General features: G+C 59.6%; 2 protein-coding genes and 2 non-coding genes across 11 annotated transcripts; 2 read left to right on the top strand and 2 right to left on the bottom strand.

Moving 5' to 3' along the window:
- Positions 1-993: 993 nt before the first annotated feature.
- On the bottom strand, positions 994-1,066 carry TRNAF-GAA (transfer RNA phenylalanine (anticodon GAA)). The gene has a single exon. It is a non-coding gene; the product is annotated as a tRNA-Phe (tRNA).
- A 132-nt stretch (positions 1,067-1,198) lies between these two features.
- Positions 1,199-1,272, top strand: TRNAN-GUU (transfer RNA asparagine (anticodon GUU)). The gene has a single exon. It is a non-coding gene; the product is annotated as a tRNA-Asn (tRNA).
- NDUFS7 (NADH:ubiquinone oxidoreductase core subunit S7) lies at positions 1,224-7,892 on the top strand. Of its 6 annotated transcripts, none has more exons than XM_033854928.2 (8): positions 1,225-1,551; positions 3,231-3,264; positions 3,946-4,014; positions 4,534-4,651; positions 5,967-6,146; positions 6,238-6,284; positions 7,090-7,178; positions 7,723-7,892. In XM_033854928.2, exons 1-8 carry the CDS (start codon positions 1,536-1,538, stop codon positions 7,818-7,820), a joined length of 651 nt encoding a protein of 216 aa, XP_033710819.1. In that variant the 5' UTR covers positions 1,225-1,535; the 3' UTR covers positions 7,821-7,892. The 6 variants fall into 6 exon arrangements, with proteins under 6 accessions (XP_073659662.1, XP_033710819.1, XP_073659658.1 ...); XM_073803557.1 differs by lacking the exon at positions 1,225-1,551 and adding an exon at positions 1,641-2,027 and having other exon boundaries at positions 3,946-4,123; XM_073803559.1 differs by lacking the exon at positions 1,225-1,551 and adding an exon at positions 2,021-2,145 and having other exon boundaries at positions 3,946-4,123.
- Positions 7,893-8,499: 607 nt separating this feature from the next.
- GAMT (guanidinoacetate N-methyltransferase) lies at positions 8,500-11,809 on the bottom strand. Of its 3 annotated transcripts, none has more exons than XM_033854929.2 (6): positions 11,549-11,809; positions 10,381-10,526; positions 10,107-10,170; positions 9,752-9,819; positions 9,453-9,563; positions 8,500-8,895 (listed from the first exon to the last, which is right to left on the bottom strand). In XM_033854929.2, the coding sequence occupies exons 1-6, from the start codon at positions 11,727-11,729 to the stop codon at positions 8,755-8,757; spliced, it is 711 nt and encodes a 236-aa protein (XP_033710820.1). In that variant the 5' UTR covers positions 11,730-11,809; the 3' UTR covers positions 8,500-8,754. The 3 variants fall into 3 exon arrangements, 2 of the variants coding, with proteins under 2 accessions (XP_033710820.1, XP_033710821.1); XM_033854930.2 differs by lacking the exon at positions 8,500-8,895 and adding an exon at positions 8,914-9,174; XR_004526104.2 differs by lacking the exon at positions 8,500-8,895 and adding an exon at positions 8,910-9,174 and having other exon boundaries at positions 9,453-9,819.
- Positions 11,810-16,378: the final 4,569 nt, after the last annotated feature.

The following is a 16,378-nucleotide window of genomic DNA, read 5'->3' as shown; positions in this document are numbered from 1 at the left end:
GCAACATTCTCTCTTGACTGGGTTGTGGTCTCAGGAGGTCGCAGTCAGGTGTCTGAAGGCTCGAGCGAGGCTGGGGGCTCGGCTCCCAGGTGCCTGGCTCACAGGACAAGGAACGTTAGGAGAAAACAGGAGCCTGAATAATGCCTGGACATGAGCTGGCGATGTATATACATTGGGTCATGAATTGTTAACGTCAGTGTAAAATGTTAGCAGCAGGAGAGACTGGGTGATGAGTACAGCGAACTCTGGTACTAGGTTTGCAACTTTTCTTTGAATCAAACTATTTGGAAGTACAAGGTTTATTTTAATTAAAAAATTCCAGCTCCACAGCCTGGCCAGCTGTGGGAACTGAGGGCAAGGAGGTGTAGGATTCTCAACAGACCCAGCCCTTGGCCCAGCCCCTCTCTTTTCTCCTGTGTGTCACCACCGGGATGGTGACACCTACCGGCGCCCCGCCTCCCCTTCCCGGGACCGCGCAGTCGGGCTCCAGGACACACCTGGGGTGGTCCTCCCTCGCCAGGAGCCAGCCCTGCTCCTCACCTGCGTTCCCCCGTTGGGAACGGGGGAACCTCAGTTTCCCCATATGTATTGTAAAATGGGCAGAATAGGTACCCAGCAGGACTGTCACAGTTAAACGACATCCGAGCAGAAGGTGTCTCTGCAAACTCCCTTTTGGTATTCAGTAGTGTTTCTTTTGACAATTACATTCGTTCTGATCCTGCCACTTAAAAAATATTGTAAATGGGAGTGGGGAAGGGGGTCATTCGGGCTGGGATCATAGTTTTGGGGGTGGACCGGGGTGGATGGGGATGAGGCCTTGTTCTAAGCCCTCCCGCATTGGCATGAGCCAGCAGCCCAGCTCCTCATCTGAAGAATGGAGAGTATTCTGGGGAGGAAAGGTCAAAACCGACACATTCTGGGTAAAAGTGCTGGGAGAAGCTGGATCAGCTTGGAGCAAAACAGAACGCTGTTCGCTGGGGGCACCAAAACGTCTGCCGAAACCCGGGATCGAACCAGGGACCTTTAGATCTTCAGTCTAACGCTCTCCCAACTGAGCTATTTCGGCTGCGCAGCAGGGGGTTGCCCCCACCCCCGACTCCGCCCCACGCTGAGCCGCTTGCGTGAAGGCGCTGCTCGGGCCGCCCCTGCGGGCCGCGCATGCCTCGTAGGGTGGCGCCTGGAAGCAGGCCTTAGCACCGTCTCTGTGGCGCAATCGGTTAGCGCGTTCGGCTGTTAACCGAAAGGTTGGTGGTTCGAGCCCACCCAGGGACGTGCTTTCGCTTTTCCTTCCCCGGCTAAGAAGAGAGGGGACGGCTCGCCTTCTTTTGCCACGACCCTCCCCGCGCACTTCCGTATCCTTCTATCCCGCGTGGGGCGTCCGGCGGCGCGCGGTGCTGGGGATTCCACAGAGGCGGAACGTCCCCGCCCGAGTTCCGGTTTCCGAGCACGAGCCGAGGCACTTTGGGCGACGGCCCCGGGGACCCGGAGCTCTGAAGAGGACGGACCATAGAGGTTGTCTGAAGGCCGAGGCCAAGATGGCGGCGCTGGCGGGTGAGCAGGTCGGGGCGGCGGGGCCGAGGGCGGGGGCGGGGTCGGGGCTTGGGTCGCTCCGGGCGCCTTTCCGCCCGGCCGCATGGGGAAGCGGATGCCGAGGGCGACGCAGACTCCCAGCCTCGGAGGGGGCCGGGGCGGGAGCCGGAGGGACCCAGGCTCGGCCCGGGATGCTGCCCTTGAAGTTTCCGGGAGGAGGCGGCGAGGGGGCAGCAGCCCCGACATCCGAGGAAACTGAGGCTCAGAGAGCGGCTGGAACCGCTGGTGGTCACGCGGCCTGTCCGGGCAGGGACGCGACCCCGGGGCACCCTGCCACCCCGGGAAGGGGACGGTCACCCGCAGAGAAGGCGTCCAAACCCCGGCTGCTCCGCGGACCTTTCCTCCGATTAGCGATTAAACGCATAGGATGGATTCACAGGGTTGCAAAGAAAAGCGGTTATACTGACAGTTGCCAGGATTCTGTCTGGGAACCGGGGGTCAGTTCGCAGCCCGGGTGCTTCATTATTCATGCCTGGAAAGCCGAGGTTTAGTGGCAGATCTGCCTACTGCTGTGACTTTGAAGGAGTGAGAAGTGGACACGTTCCTTTACACAGGGTTGGCTGCAGCCTCTATGTCGGGGTTAGGAAACCACTGTCATTTCTGTTGTTGAAAAGCCTAGGTCTCGCTAATACTGGTGTGGTTTTGGCTATACTCAGATTTTAAGGAAAGGCCAATTTTCAGTAAGACGTTGGTGACAATAGAGAGGGTATTTTTCTTTCCCGTGCAAGCTCACTGGTCTGCTGAATCCTCACCAGCGGCCCCTTGCTAAGAATGTCTGGTCCAGAGGCTGGAATCCCCTCACCTTGGAGGTGAAGGGCATTTACTGTGCTGTGAGATTACCCAAAGCCCTACATTTTCAGATGGGGGAGCTGAGGCTCAGAGAGGAACAGCTTGCACAAGAGTCCGGGGCTGGGCCGTTGGCCTGGACTCCTTGCCCAGCCTCTGAAACCCCGGAACTCCCAGCCCAGGGCTTGGAGCCTCGCTGATGTCTATGGGTTTGTTGACAGCCTGTCAGGCTGAGCCAAGGCCGAGACAGACACTGGGGAACCCAGGGAAGCCCTAGCATCAGGGGGAGGCAGGCGCCACAGGAGGACATGTGGATAGAGTTAGAACAGAGTGACAGGATCTAGAGGGCCTGCGGAGCTAGTGTAGACCCAGGCATTTGAGCTGAAAGCTGCCCCACGAGAGTGGTGCTCCAGGCAGAGGGGACAGCAAGTGCAAAGGCTCTGAGACAGGAGGGACACTGACATTCCTGAGGAAAGGGAAGGTGGCTCTGACGTGGAGTGTGGGGTTGGAAGCAGGGGAATGACACTGTCTGGTTCACATTCTGAAAGATCACTGGTTTTTTTTTTTGGCTACACCTTGCGGTTTGCGGGATCTTAGCTCCCTGACCAGGGATCGAACCCGGGCCCCCTGCAGTGGAAGCGTGGAGTCCTAACCACCGGACCACCAGGGAATTCCCCTGAAAGATTGCTCTTTATCAATTGTTAAATGGAATGTAGATAGACTGAGGGTGAGAGGGCGGGTGCACCACCTGGGGGGCCTGATGGGCAAACACCTGGAGGCTGGACCGTCTGGGCTGTTCGTGGCCTCTGGTGCTGCCACAACTCACTGCCCCCACCCTGTGGTTCTTTCTGCAGCTCCTGGCCTGCTCCGTGGGATCCTTGCTCTTCGGTGAGTGCCTGCCTGCCTGCCTGCCTGTGTGTCTGCATCTCTGATCCTGACACCCCGCAGTGAGGCCCTGGCAGGGAGGGGCTCAGAGGGGGCTGTCAGGGGGCCTCAGATCCGGGCGGGCCCTCCATCAGCACCAGGCCAGGGGCCGCCTGGCATCCAGCCCCACGTCTGCCTGCCCTAGTACGCTCAGAGCCCAGTCGCTACCTGGCGCACGAAAGGCATTCAGCACGTTTGCTCTGATGGCAGCCCCGTGTAGGCCTCCTTGGGGCAGGAAGGCAGGTGGCTGCCAGGCCCTCAGATTTGGGCTGAGTTTGTTTTGATACGGCCTTTTTCCTACAGATAAAATACACACTCACTGCAAAGCAAAGGGAAGATGGGGAGAATGAGGGAAGTATCAAATGAAAACCAGGCACTCTCTAGACCAGGGATCAGCAGATTTTTTTTTTTTCCTTAAAGGGCCAAATGGTAAACGTTTTTGGCTCTGCCTCTGTAAAAACAGTCCCAGACACCAAGGAAGTGAATAGGTGTGGTTATGTGTCAATAAAACTTTATTTACAAAAGCCGGCAGTGGGCTGGGTTAGACCCCCTGGTCAGTTTCCCCATCCTGGCCCCGGGGTAACCCTGTCACAGCGTGTTGGGGCGCCCTGGGCTGCTAGTCATGGGCAGTCTGTCTCCCCGCAGCTCTGGCGTGGGCGCAGCTCTGCAGGTGCGCGGGGTCCATCCCAGCTTGGCTGCTGACAGCCCGAGCAGGTGAGGTCGGCCTTCCCGGGAGCCCACACACCCTGAAGTCTCCACATCCCCCCACCCCAGCACAGCAGCAGCCTGTGGCAACTCCGGGGCACTCCCACCACCCAGCGGGGTATGTGAGGGGGTCCCTGCCCTCAGAGTTCTGCCCAGCCCGCTCCTGTGCGCGCAGGCCAATGGCTGCACAACTCCAGACCAGGAGGGCTCTCGCTAAAGAGTGTGTCGGCCGAGCCTGTTTTCCAGATGGGGAGACAGTCCCCGAGAGGACAGGGTCCTGCTGGGCCTCAGTGAGGCGGTGGAGGCCCGTCCACACCATCTTTCACTCCGTTGTTGAGCAGGCATGTCCTGCCCCAGGCCCGGGCGCAGGGATGCTGCAGACCTGGCCTCACGGCTACTCCCAGTGCTGCTCTGGGGACCCGCCGTGACCACGGCTTTGTCCTGCCCTCGGAGAGGCTGCTGTGGGCTGGGCCCGGCCAGGATACCTGCCTGGCTGATGCCTCCCCTTGCTTTGTGTCCCGTGCCCAGCACCCACCCCGCTGTGTCCCAGGCCGGAGCCGTGGTCCCCAAATCCGCCGCCCTTCCCAGCAGCCGGGGCGAGTATGTGGTGGCCAAGCTGGACGACCTCATCAACTGGGCCCGCCGGGTGAGCCCCTCCTCGTCTGCGTCCGTGGGGCCCCCTCTGGCTGCTCAGCCACACTCCCATGGCTATGGAGTGGGCCGGACTCCCCCAGGGCCCCTCCGTGTGGGGACCTGTGGCTTTGATTCTGTCTCAGGACCCCTGCCCTGCCCCCAGCAGTTCCTGGCCTGACTTCCCTCGCCTGACTTCCCTCGGTGCTCCCTGCCCCCCGCATCGGTCCCCAGAGAAGATGAGCCACCTCCTTCCTGTTCTTCTCCTTCCATTTTCTGTTCATTCCTCTCTTTTCTCTCTTAACGTAAAACCCATGTTTTTAACTGGAAATACACGATGGAAACAGTAGCTCCTTCTCAGCAAATATCCTAATCCCCCACCCCACCCCCACGTTCGCCGTGGGACAGTCTGCTTGCTCACGTGCTTGTCCGTGTCTCCCCCCGGACATGTGTCCTCTGTCCCAGGACAGTGGTTCCTTTCAGTGCTCTCGGGGCGCCCAGCTGGGTAACAATCCCCCATTGACGGGCGGGCTGGTGCTGTCCTGGTGTCTGTGTGTGACCAGCGAGTCCACAGCGAGTGTCCCTCCAGGCCCACAGCTCCAGGGCGGCGATGGTCGCTGCGGCCGTGTGCTGTGGAGTCATGGCCCTGCCGTGTTGGGCAGCCCTTGCCTGCTGTGTGACCCGAGCCCTGTCACCTGAATTAGGACATCCACAGGGCAGCAGGGACCTTGGCCAGATCCCAGACTGGACACAGACAAGCAGAGAAAGCTCTGGTGGAGAACAGCTTGTAGGTGGGGGCAGGGGTGATATCGGGCACCAAAGGATGGAGAGAAGTCAGAGGGCAACCAGGAGGGCTTCCTGGAGGAATTGGCACTTTGAGTCCAGGCGGTGTTGGGAACAAGACCCTCCAGGGTGCTGAGCCCCGGGGTCTAGACCTGTGCTGTGTGTGGCCACTGGGCACTCAGAGCAGCAAGTGCCCATGTTGGAGGCCGGGATTTAGGATATGCTGGGTTATGTGGACTATATTATTAAAGCTAATTGCACTTGGTTTTATTTTTGTCTGTTTTACCTTTTGGTAATGTGGCTGCTGGGAAGTGTAGACCCATGGGCCTAACTCAATTGGCCCTCCTGTCACATAGTCCTGGGCTGGGGCATCAGGCTCAGGCCGATGACCAGTGTCCAGGGCGGCCTTCGGGGTCTGGAGGTCACATGGTTGCTGTGGGCAGGGCCCAGAAAAGGCTAGAAACAGATTTTTCTATGTGAAATCGTCCAATTTCTTTAAACACAGTGGGCCACTCGTCCACTTACGGGCTGACTGCCCCGCCCTGCAGAGCTCCCTGTGGCCCATGACCTTTGGCCTGGCCTGCTGCGCCGTGGAGATGATGCATATGGCAGCGCCCCGCTACGACATGGACCGCTTCGGCGTGGTCTTCCGCGCCAGCCCCCGCCAGTCCGACGTGATGATCGTGGCTGGGACGCTCACCAACAAGATGGCCCCCGCGCTCCGCAAGGTGGGCCTCACCATCAAGCCCCCTCCCCTCCCCCTCCCCCAACCCCCCCCCGCCCAGGCTTGAGCTGCACGCAGACCCCTGTCTGTTCCAGGTCTATGACCAGATGCCAGAGCCTCGCTACGTCGTGTCTATGGGGAGGTGAGTGCCCGGCGGGGCGGGGGCTCCAGCAGCAGACACGCCGGTGACACGCTGGCTTGTCTCTTCCAGTCTCGTTTCTGTGCTGCTTTCTGATCGGGGTTGTCCAGGACGTCCCCTTCTGTCCTGTTACAGTCGCTCCCCCACCCCAACAGCCTGTCCAGTTTCATTCTGTTTCTCTGTGTTATGACCACAGGAAGGACGTCCTGCTCGGGGGGGCGTTGCAGCCTTCTCACCGTCTAGCCAGCACCTCATTTCTCCATATCATTAAAAGCCATTTAGTCACCTGGCTTTTTTGGTTGAGGCAGAATTCACATACTACAAAGTTCACTCTTTCAAAACGTACAATTTTGTGGATTTTAATGCATTCTTAGTGTTGTGTAAGCATCACCTCTATCTAATTCCAGAGCATTCCATCACCCCAATAGAAGCCCTGTCCCCATCAGCAGTCACTCCCCACCCCCTCCCCCAGCCCCTGACAACCAGGAACCCACTCTCTGTCTGTGGACTGGCCTGTTCTGGACGTTTCCCATCAATGGAATCACACGCTGTGTCCTTTCACATCTGGCTTCTCTCACTGAGGGTCGTCTGTTCATAGTCCCACCGTTTGTTTCTGTCCTACCCGGTCCCACGGAAGGTCTCAGGTGGCCGCTGTCTTTCCTGTGACTTGTGTCCCAGTCTTGCCCTTTTCCTGACCGCCTGGCACCTGCTTGAGGTTGGAAGGGGGTGCGGGTTGGGGGCTGTGAGGAGGGATGGAGGCCGGGGTCGCTGGAGAGACTCTCACGGCTGGCGCTCCCCTCCCCACCAGCTGCGCCAACGGAGGTGGCTACTACCACTACTCCTACTCTGTGGTGCGAGGCTGCGACCGTATTGTGCCCGTGGACATCTACGTCCCAGGTGAGCCCCCAGGTGGCGTCCACGCGGCCCTCACCCGATTCACAGAACCCCCACAGCCCCACTGAGACAGCTTGCCCCCTTTTAAGAATAAGCAGATTTGGGTCCAAGAATAAGAGTGACACCGCAGCCTTTCCCCCTCGCTGTCTCTGGAGGGTCTCCCAGTCTGAAGAGTCTGCCCCCATTCCTTTCCAAGGGTCCTCACCGGACGCTGGCGTGGCCTGGGGGTTGGCAGGCAGCCCACATTGTCCTCCTGGGTACCGAGCCGGGTCACGTGGCGGGAGGGCCAGGGCCAGGGCAGCTCGGCCTGGGAGGGGTAGCCCAGGCCTCCCTCATCCTGGCTGGGAGGTCGGCCCTGGGATCAGCAGCTGCCCACCCTGCCCCTCTCTGGCTCCTTTCCCGTGATGGGCCAAGCCCCCCAGCTCTCTTGGTGCAGAGCCCTGTCTTGCCCCTCCCCATCCTGGGAAGTGGCCTGGTTGCCCCCACCTGGAGCAGAGCGGAGGGGAGGGGGAAGGGCAGGAAGACTGAGGTGCCACCCGCCCCCCAGGCTGCCCGCCCACAGCCGAGGCCCTGCTCTATGGCATCCTGCAGCTGCAGAAGAAGATCAAGCGCGAGAAGAGGCTCCAGATCTGGTACCGCAGGTAGTGCCGCTGCCTGGCCGCCCTGCGGCGTCTGCGCCGTTCCCCCAGAGGCGGTCAATAAAGCCCATAAATCCGCCTGGCTGCCCTGCTCCACGTGGTGTGGGGGCCGGGGTGGGGGCCTGGGAGGTGGGCGGGGTCAGGCCTGTCTCTTGTGCATGGAGATGCCGAGGCCCCTGGAGTGGACAGCCGGGCCCAGCGTGGCCCAGTGGGAGGCCCCACCCACGAAGGAGGGGAGTGGACACGTCCAAGAGCGGGTCGGGGTGAAGCAGACGACACCGCGGCGACCAGCTGGGCACCAGGGTCCAGGGCAGACAGATCCATGGTGTCCCTGTGCCGGGGCTGGAGGGGCGTCGACTCAGAGCGAGGCATCGTGGTGCAGCCTGACTGGGTGGGACCAGAGGGTCTGGGCCTTGGGGCTGCCACCTGCTATGAGGTCCTGACCTAGTTCCACCTCCTCTGGGGACCCCAGCTGCCCACCAGAGGGCGGGCGGGAGGGAGGGGCCATGGGTGACTAATTGGCAATGTCTTCAGGGGGCACAGCGGGGGGCTCAGAGGCAGGATCAGAAACTTTGGAGTGGTAGAGCCACTGCCTCGGTGGTGGTCAATTTAACAGGTTTCTTTCCTTTCACTCTTTTCTGGAGGGGCAGGAAGAGTAAAGCAAGCACACGTTTGTGTCCTCGTGCTGATTGGCTAAACCCAGTGTTAGTGTTTATTTCATTCTCAGGACCATGGTAGGAAGGTAGTGGCCGTCCCCTTGCAGAGAAGGTTAGGGAAGCTTGTTGATGTCATGTGGCTGGTGTGGGTCTGGACCAGGGCTGAGGGGCCAGCCTGCACTCCCGGCCACGAAGGCGCTCAGTAGGGGTCTTGGGGGTTAGGGGTTCCTGAAGCCCAGAGCCCCCAGGGTGGCGTGGGCAGCTGAGCCGGTGGGCCCAGTGGGCTCAGTGCTTGGTGACCAGGGGCGTGATCATCTGCGGGAAGGCGTAATAGCGGCAGTCGGCCGGTGGGACCAGCTCCATGACCTGTGTGTGGATGTTCTCCGGCCGGAAGCCTGCTTCCAGCAGGGCTGGCACCTGTGTCTCCTGGCCAGAGGGAGGTGCCGAGTCACCTCCAGGGCCCTGGGGCCTCAGGAGGCACCCTGCCAGCCACCCCTACAAGTGCCAAGGCCCTTGGGGGCAGGGCGGGGCTGCTAAGAAAATGCTGGAGCCCAGGTCTGGGTGGGAATCTCCAGGTGTCCACACACAGCTTCCTGGCTGTCATGGGGTATCACCAGGCTGCTCACCCACACGTCCTCGCAGGCAGAGGGAACCGAGTGGGCAAAGGCCCAAGACAAGGGGTGGCTAGACCCATAAAGATGCACCCTGAGTGGACAAGGGCAGAGTAAGGGGATGCCGCTGGGGACCTTGGGCTGAATCCCTGTATCCTGAGGGCACTTGGGAGCCATCTAAGGTCCTTGAGCTAGGGAGAAACCTCTCCTGACTTACAAGTGGAGGCTCAGAGTCCACCCAAGAGATGAGCCCCCAGGGCCAGAGGCAAGGGGCCCTCCCCAGGTCTCAGGTGACCCCATCTGCCTCCCCACCCAAAGTCGCTGCCAGGGGTGGGGTGTGGGGCGGGGCAGGGAGTGCCCAGGCTGCAGTACCTCGAACATGGTGGTGATGTCCGAGTACTTGGACTTCATCAGCTTCCCCCAGGAGGTGAGGTTGCAGTAGGTAAGGATGCCCCCTGGCTTCAGCAGGCGGAAGGCATGGTCCTGGCCGGGGTTGGGGGGACAGTGGTCAGGAGGGGGTGGGGATGGGCAGAGGCGTTCCCAGCGGGCCTCCCGCCAGGCCAGACGAACGCCAGAAGGAGAGGTGCCTCCTGTGGGGACAGCAGGCGCACCCACTGGGCTGACCCCCACCTTAGGGCTGGCAGACCCCATCCCACCGCAAGCGATCCTACCCGAATGAAGTTGAACTGGTGCGTGTGCCAGGTCTCCTCAGACAGCGGGTACGTGTCGTACAGGATCCCTGCTCGGGAGGACAGAAGCCACGTGGTCAGGACCCTGGCTGCAAGTTGAGGCGGCTGGGAACCCAGAGTTCGCTATGCTGCAGCTGCCCCTACGAATTGTGTCCCATCCGGTCGTTCTTGAGATGTCCACGCACCTGAGTGCCAGGCTCCTGTATGTGTGTCTGTGCCTGCCCCCCGGGCTCTGCCACCCCAGTGACACATCAAGGCATGTGTGCCTCAGAAGCAGGCAAAGGAGGGGCTGGCAAACCAGGCAGAGGCCCCCCGCCCAGTGCCCAGAGCCCCTCACCATCGAAGTGACTGTCTGGCAGGGTGGGTGCCACCTCCTCCCACAGGCCTTTCAAGGGAACCACCTTGGTGCAGGGGAGAAAGAAAGATAAGGCTGAGGGTCAAAGGGGGCCCAAGACTTCTCCACCTGTTGCAAGGGAGGGGGCAGAGGAACTCCCAAGAGAGAAGACCACCTCCCCCAAGTCTGCGGCCACCCCAGGTCCCCAGCCCACTCCATGGGCAGGGTCTTCCCCCTAAGGAGCGTGAGGAGCGGGACCTCGGGCAGAGGCGGGCACCTTGTGTGGCTGCCGCGGGGCCCAGTCCTGGAGCCGCTGGAAGACGCCCTCATTGCACTCGATGACCCAGTGCTCGTCGATGGGGGCCTCCTGCACCTTCGTAGCTGCGATGGCCATGCCAAAGCCCACCTCCAACACCCGGCCCCCTGGGCAGACAGCCCACGCCTTACACACTGGGTGGGGCTGGGGAGGCTACCTGGAGGAGGGGGCGCGGGGGCGGGGCCTTGGCAGAGAGAAACGACTGCTACTAGGAGCGACAGGTTGCAGAGCAAAGGTGGGGGGTGGGACAGAACACAGCAGCCCTGAGAGGGAACAGCGTGGGCCCGGGGCCAGTAGCCAGAGAGGGTGGCCTGCCGGGGAGGCCACGGACAGCGGCTCTGGTCTGGCCCACGGGGCAGGGCAGACCCTGGACTTTGAGCCCCGGCCCATGCTGTTTGCACTGAGGGCGCTTATCTCCTGATTTGGGCAGCGTCCCCTGCCCCCCCCCCACAACAAACAATGAAGTCTACTAAGTAAGGGCAAGGGAGGACCAGGATTCAAGGCCCAGACCTGGAACAGTGAGGGGCGGGGGTCGAACCCCTTTGGGTCAAAGAGGAGGGGAGAAACGCCCTAACCATGCAGGGACACTGGCTGTGTCCATTTGCCAGATGGGAACACAGGCCCAGAGCTGGTGCACCCGGCCTCTGGGGGTCGTGGGGAGCCCTCGGCACCCCGCGGGCTCTGACACCAGGTGCAGGGCCACCCCCGACAGCTGTCTCCAGGCCTCAGCGTTACCAGAGCTATTCTTAGCCAGGGCAGGGCCTCCCGCGACTCCTGGGCAGGAGCATTACCCACGTGGGCCTGGGCAGCACCTCGCCAGGCCGCCACTCCCCTGTCCTCGACCTCGGGTGGGGCCCGGCGGCTGAGTTCCGCGGCTGAGAACCCATCCCCCGGCCCACCCCGACCCCTTGCCGGGGTCGGGGCCTCGGTGCTCCCCGGAGAGAGGGTTCCCGGAACTCAGGGCGCCCGCAACGCCCCAGGACTACCCCGCTGCCCTCGCGAGCGGCCCCGTTTTCCAGGCGAGGAAAGAGAGGAGCGCAGAGGTTCCGCCACGTCGCTGGAGAGCGGGCGGGCGCCGGGTCCCAGCGGCCCCGGCCTCGGTCGACCCCGCGCGCCCGGCGGGGGCTACCTCTGGAGGCGGCGGCGGCCGCCAGCGCGTGCATGTACGGGGTCTCCCAGCGCTCCATCACCGGCTTGCCCAGGATCTGCAGGTGCGTGTCCGACGCGTCGTAAGCTGCGGGCGCCGCCCGCCACGCGGGGCTGCAGTTCTCTCCGGGTGCGAAGATAGGGGTCGCGGCGGGGGCGCTCATGCTGCGGGCTGGACGGCGCGCCCCGGGAGCTGGGGAGGGGAACGGCCGCGTCCCTGCAGGGCCTTCTGGGCAGGGGGCGGACGGGAGGCGGGGCGGGGGCGGGGCGCGACTGCACTGCCCAGTGGCCCGCGCGGCCCCTAGCGGCCGCGGCGGGGAAGGCGGCCTCCACTGACTCCCGGACCCCCGCGACGCCCCCGCCTCCCGGGCCGCCAGCGCCTGGCGGGCGGACTCGGCACCAGAGCAGCGAGCCCTCGGAGTCCTCACCCAGTCGCTTTCCTGCCTCGGTTTCCTCGTCTGTCACCACCGCGTCAATAGCCCCCTCCTTGCCGGGGTGTGAGGGTCTAAGGATTTTCCAGACACGGTTGGAAGTGCCTTAAGTATATAAAATCACTTAGGGAATTCCCTGGCGGTCCAGTGGTTAGGACGCTGCGCTTTTACCGCCCAGGACGCGGGTGCGGCATCTAAGATGCCACAAGCTGCATGGCGCGGCCAAAATAAATAGAATAAATAAATACAATCACTTAATCTTCAGAGGCGCTGCAGTGGTTTCTTCTATCGTCCTTATTTTACAGGTGGGGAAACTGAGGCTCCAGAGGCAAAACGGGTAATCTCATGGCCGGGAGGCTGGGGTGTGGGAACCCCTGATGAACCCCACTCTGACTCCTGTGCGGGGCTGCCTCTCCCCTTTCCTGAGCTCACCTCACTCTCCCAGGTCACCTCAGACCCCAGGGGCGGGGCCTGATGAGGGGCTTAGCGCACAGGGGCCTCCAGTGCTGGGACTGAAATGCCCACCCCAGCGGTCCCCGGGCCCTCCAGCCCATGACGGCAGGCGGGGCAGCCCTGCAGCGCCCACCCTTAAAGCCTTGCCCCAGGGCAGTCCTGGGGGTCAGCTCTGTCCTCTGCCGGCCACGCTGAGACCAGCCCCCAAGGTAAGCTGGGGTTTCCTCTAGGTTCTGAAACATGACTTCCCCTTCCCATCTATCTGCACACGGGGCCACCGGCTGTGAGCCTGGAACACCCCATCTGGGCCAAGTGTTTTGCACATCCCAGTGAACACGTGGGGAAACTGAGGCCCCGAGAGGCTGAGGTCACAGAGTTTGAACCCAGGCAGCCCTGCCCTTCTGCGTCCACCTCTGGATGGCTGCTCACAGCCTTAACGTGGCTCCAGAGTCCTCCCCGTGGCCCTTCCCACTCCCTGCAGAGCTCCTGTGTCCCTGCTGCCCCTGGGCCTTTGCACACGCTCTCCCCTCTGCCTGGACAGCTTCCCCTCTCTCCTGGCCTGGTCTCCTTCTCTTTCTGCTTCATGCCCGAGCCCACACCTCCTCTGGGAGGCCCCCCGGGTCCCCCCAGGCTGCTTATGGCCCATTTGAAACTGTTTCATCTCTCAGTACCTCTCTTTGGTATTTCGCTCAGGGAAGGTATTTCTTCATGGTTATATCGTCTGTCCGACCCGTCTGGCACACAGAAAATGCTTGATGACTCCTGAGGGCACATTGGGTCTAATGTGGTCTGGATGGGACAGCACGGATTCCATGAGACCCTCAGGCGGAGGCAGGATGAGTAGATGTCACCAGGCACCAGGGCTGGGCTCACGCTGAATTCGTGAGCCCATGTGAATTTGTGTTGTCTAGTTTCCTTACAGCTGTCCTGGTTACTGTGGCGGGGGCTTTGCAGGCATCCTTATGCCAGTATCGTTGGGCCACCCACGTAAACAGGTGGCACTCACTACTGGCACCCAACTCAAACAATGCCCTGGAATGCCCGGCCGGAGACAGAAGGCAGGCTGTATTCATTAGCTACTGCTATGTAACAAATTGCCCCAAATGTAGCCACTTAAAGCAACACATGTTTATCATTTTTCGGTGGGTCAGGAATCCAGGTGCAGCTTAGCCTAGCCGGGTCCTGTATTTCACAACCTCTGGCAAGGCTGCAGTCAAGGTGTCGCCCAGAGCTGGGGAAGGCATCCGCTTCCAGGCTTGTTCACTGGCTGTTGACTCCATTCAGTCCCTGGCCATGTGGGGCTCCCTCAAGTGACAACTTGCTTCTAGCAAGACGGAAGTCAGACCGTTTGCCATCTGATCACAGAAGGACATCCCCTCACCCTGGCCGTATTATCCTACAGGTTAGAAGCCAGGTACACAAGGGTAGGGAATCCCAGGAGGCTATGAATATCAAGAAGTAGGGGTCAGTCTCAGAGGCTACTGCCCACACAGACACTAAGAGGAAGCCGAGGCGGTGGTCAACTGGGATCCTTTCCTGCAGCTTTGGTGCCCAGGAAATAAGGAACCGCCCATGTCTGGCCAAGCTGCCACCTCCCAGTGGTCACCTACATGCAGCCTGGACTCTATCTCCAAGAGTGGCTGATGGCATGGCACAATCTGGCTGGCGACTCAGCCAAGGGGTCTCTGTTCCAGCCTTGGCTGGGGTCCTCTTCTCTCAATGGAGTGACCACTCTTGCCCAGCTGATGTCTTCAAATGAATTACCGACACGTGGTCATTCACTGTGTCCACTTTTCTCAAGAGAGTCTAGCGTGCGTGTGCTGCTGTTATCTGCAGTTTGCAGACCCGGACTCAGAGAGGGAAGGTGGCTTTCTCAAGGACACACAGCAAATCGGTGGCAGAGGGGATGGGAACAGGGGTGTGCCTGACTCCAGACCACAGTCTTAAAAGATGTTTTAAAAGAAGGAAAATATTTATTTTCTGATTAGAAAAGGGACACAGTTGATCAAAACATTCTAACATTATAGAGTTGGCAAACTCTGGCCTGCAGGTCACATCCCCCTTCTGTGTTTTTTTTTTTTTTTTTTTTTTTTTTTCGGTACACGGGCCTCTCAGTGTTGTGGCCTCTCCCGGTGCAGAGCAGAGGCTCCGGATGCGCAGGCTCAGCGGCCATGGCTCACGGGCCCAGCCGCTCCACGGCATGTGGGATCTTCCTGGACCGGGACACGAACCCGTGTCCCCTGCATCGGCAGGCGGACTCTCAACCACCGCGCCACCAGGGAAGCCCCCTTCTGTGGTTTTGATACAGCCTGTGAGCTAAGAATGTTTTTTACATTTTTATTTATTTATTTATTTATTGGCCATGCTGCGAGGCTTGTGGGATCTTAGTTCCCTGACCAGGGATTGAACCCATGTCTCCTGCAGGGGAAGCAGGAAGTCTTAACCACTGGGCCACCAGGGAAGTCCTGCTTTTTACATTTTTAAATGGTTGAAAAAAATCAAAAGACTATTTCCAGACACGTGAAAATTATACAACAGTCACACTGGCATGTCTGTAAATAAAGTTTATAGTCAGGACCACTTGTTTACATATGGACTCTGGCACTTTCCAATTTACAACAGCACAGAGTCATTGCCACAGAGACCTGAAGGCTGGCAAAGCCAAACATATTTACTGTGTGGCCCTGAGCAGAAAGCTTGTCAGCCCCCCTTACAGAGCAGCCCGCAGCTCTTTCCTGGGAAGTGAAAGTCACCCATTTATTCAGCACATACTGAATTCCTCACCTCAGGGGGCCCAGCCCTGACTCCTCTGGAGCTCATAGCCTACTGGGGGGATGGACAAGAATAAGTAATAAGTACATGACATAATTACAAGTCACATGGCAGCAATGACAGAACAAGGTCCCCATGATCCCTACCCTCTGCCCAGGTCTCCCCTCTACCAGGCAATGTCCACATAGCTGTATGTTTTCTGTGTATACAGTGTTACATGTAGTTATGTTTTAAAGTAAAAGGGACCAAATGGGCATTTATTTGTACATCCACGTTCTTAGCAGTATTATGCACAATAGTCAAAGGGTAGAAACAACCAAAGTGTCTATCAACAGATGATGAATAAACGCTATGTGGCCCCTCCACGCAGGGGACCATCACTCAGCCATGAAAAGGGGTGAAGCACTGATACTCGCTACAACGTGCATGGACCTTGAGAACACGATGCTCAGTGAAATCAACTAGATGAAAAATGACAAATACTGTCTGATTCCACTCACAGGGGGTCCCTGGAGGAGTCACATCCACAGAGGCAGGAAGTAGATGGTGGGGGCCAGGGGCTGGGGGAGGGGCTGGGGAGTCAAACTGAAACTTCCCAAGTTTCAGTTTGGGAAGATGAGAAAGTTCTGGAGATGATGGTGGGGATGGTTGCACAGCAATGTGAATGTGCTTAATGCCACCAAGCTGTGCATTTATAAAGGGATACGATAACTTGTATGTTACGTGTATTTTACCACAATGAAAAAAAGAGCCAAAACTATATTCTGTGTATTGGGTATGCCTGAACCCACGTTAGGAGTAAATTCAGGAAAGTGTGCACATACCCGTTTTTGTCCCACCGTTTGCCCTGGGGTGGGAGGAAGGAAGTGAACGGGGAGGAGGGAAAAGCAAACCGTCAAGTTCATTTTTTTAAAAAGATCTGAAGCAAACGTGACAAAAACGCTAATAACATGTGTTCGTTTCAGTGGCAGGTACATAGCTGCTTGTTGTTTTAGCCCTGGTAGGTGTCTGTATTTTTGAAAGTATTTTCTTTCTTTCTTTCTTTCTTTTTTGCGGTACGCGGGCCTCTCACTGTTGTGGCCTCTCCCGTTGCGGAGCACAGGCTCCAGACGCGCAGGCTCAGCGGCCATGGCTCACGGGCCCAGCCGCTCCGCGGC

The sequence above is a fragment of the Tursiops truncatus genome, chromosome 3, assembly GCF_011762595.2.
Source record: "Tursiops truncatus isolate mTurTru1 chromosome 3, mTurTru1.mat.Y, whole genome shotgun sequence".
Lineage (NCBI taxonomy): Eukaryota > Metazoa > Chordata > Mammalia > Artiodactyla > Delphinidae > Tursiops > Tursiops truncatus.
Note: the sequence above shows the minus strand (reverse complement) of the source record. Positions and strands in the feature narration are given on the sequence as shown.

Bases quoted from the DNA above. Each gene is read 5' to 3' on its own strand.
- GAMT (XM_033854929.2), bottom strand. From the start codon at position 11,729: ATGAGCGCCCCCGCCGCGACCCCTATCTTCGCACCCGGAGAGAACTGC. The intron at 10,527-11,548 runs GTAGCCCCCGCC...CTGTCTGCCCAG, and splicing joins GGCCGCCGCCGCCTCCAGAG to GGGGCCGGGTGTTGGAGGTG. The intron at 9,820-10,106 runs GTGAGGGGCTCT...CCTCCCGAGCAG, and splicing joins GCCAGACAGTCACTTCGATG to GGATCCTGTACGACACGTAC.
- NDUFS7 (XM_073803557.1), top strand. From the start codon at position 1,722: ATGCTGCCCTTGAAGTTTCCGGGAGGAGGCGGCGAGGGGGCAGCAGCC. The intron at 2,028-3,230 runs GTCAGTTCGCAG...TTCTTTCTGCAG, and splicing joins ATTCTGTCTGGGAACCGGGG to CTCCTGGCCTGCTCCGTGGG. The intron at 6,285-7,089 runs GTGAGTGCCCGG...CCTCCCCACCAG, and splicing joins TACGTCGTGTCTATGGGGAG to CTGCGCCAACGGAGGTGGCT.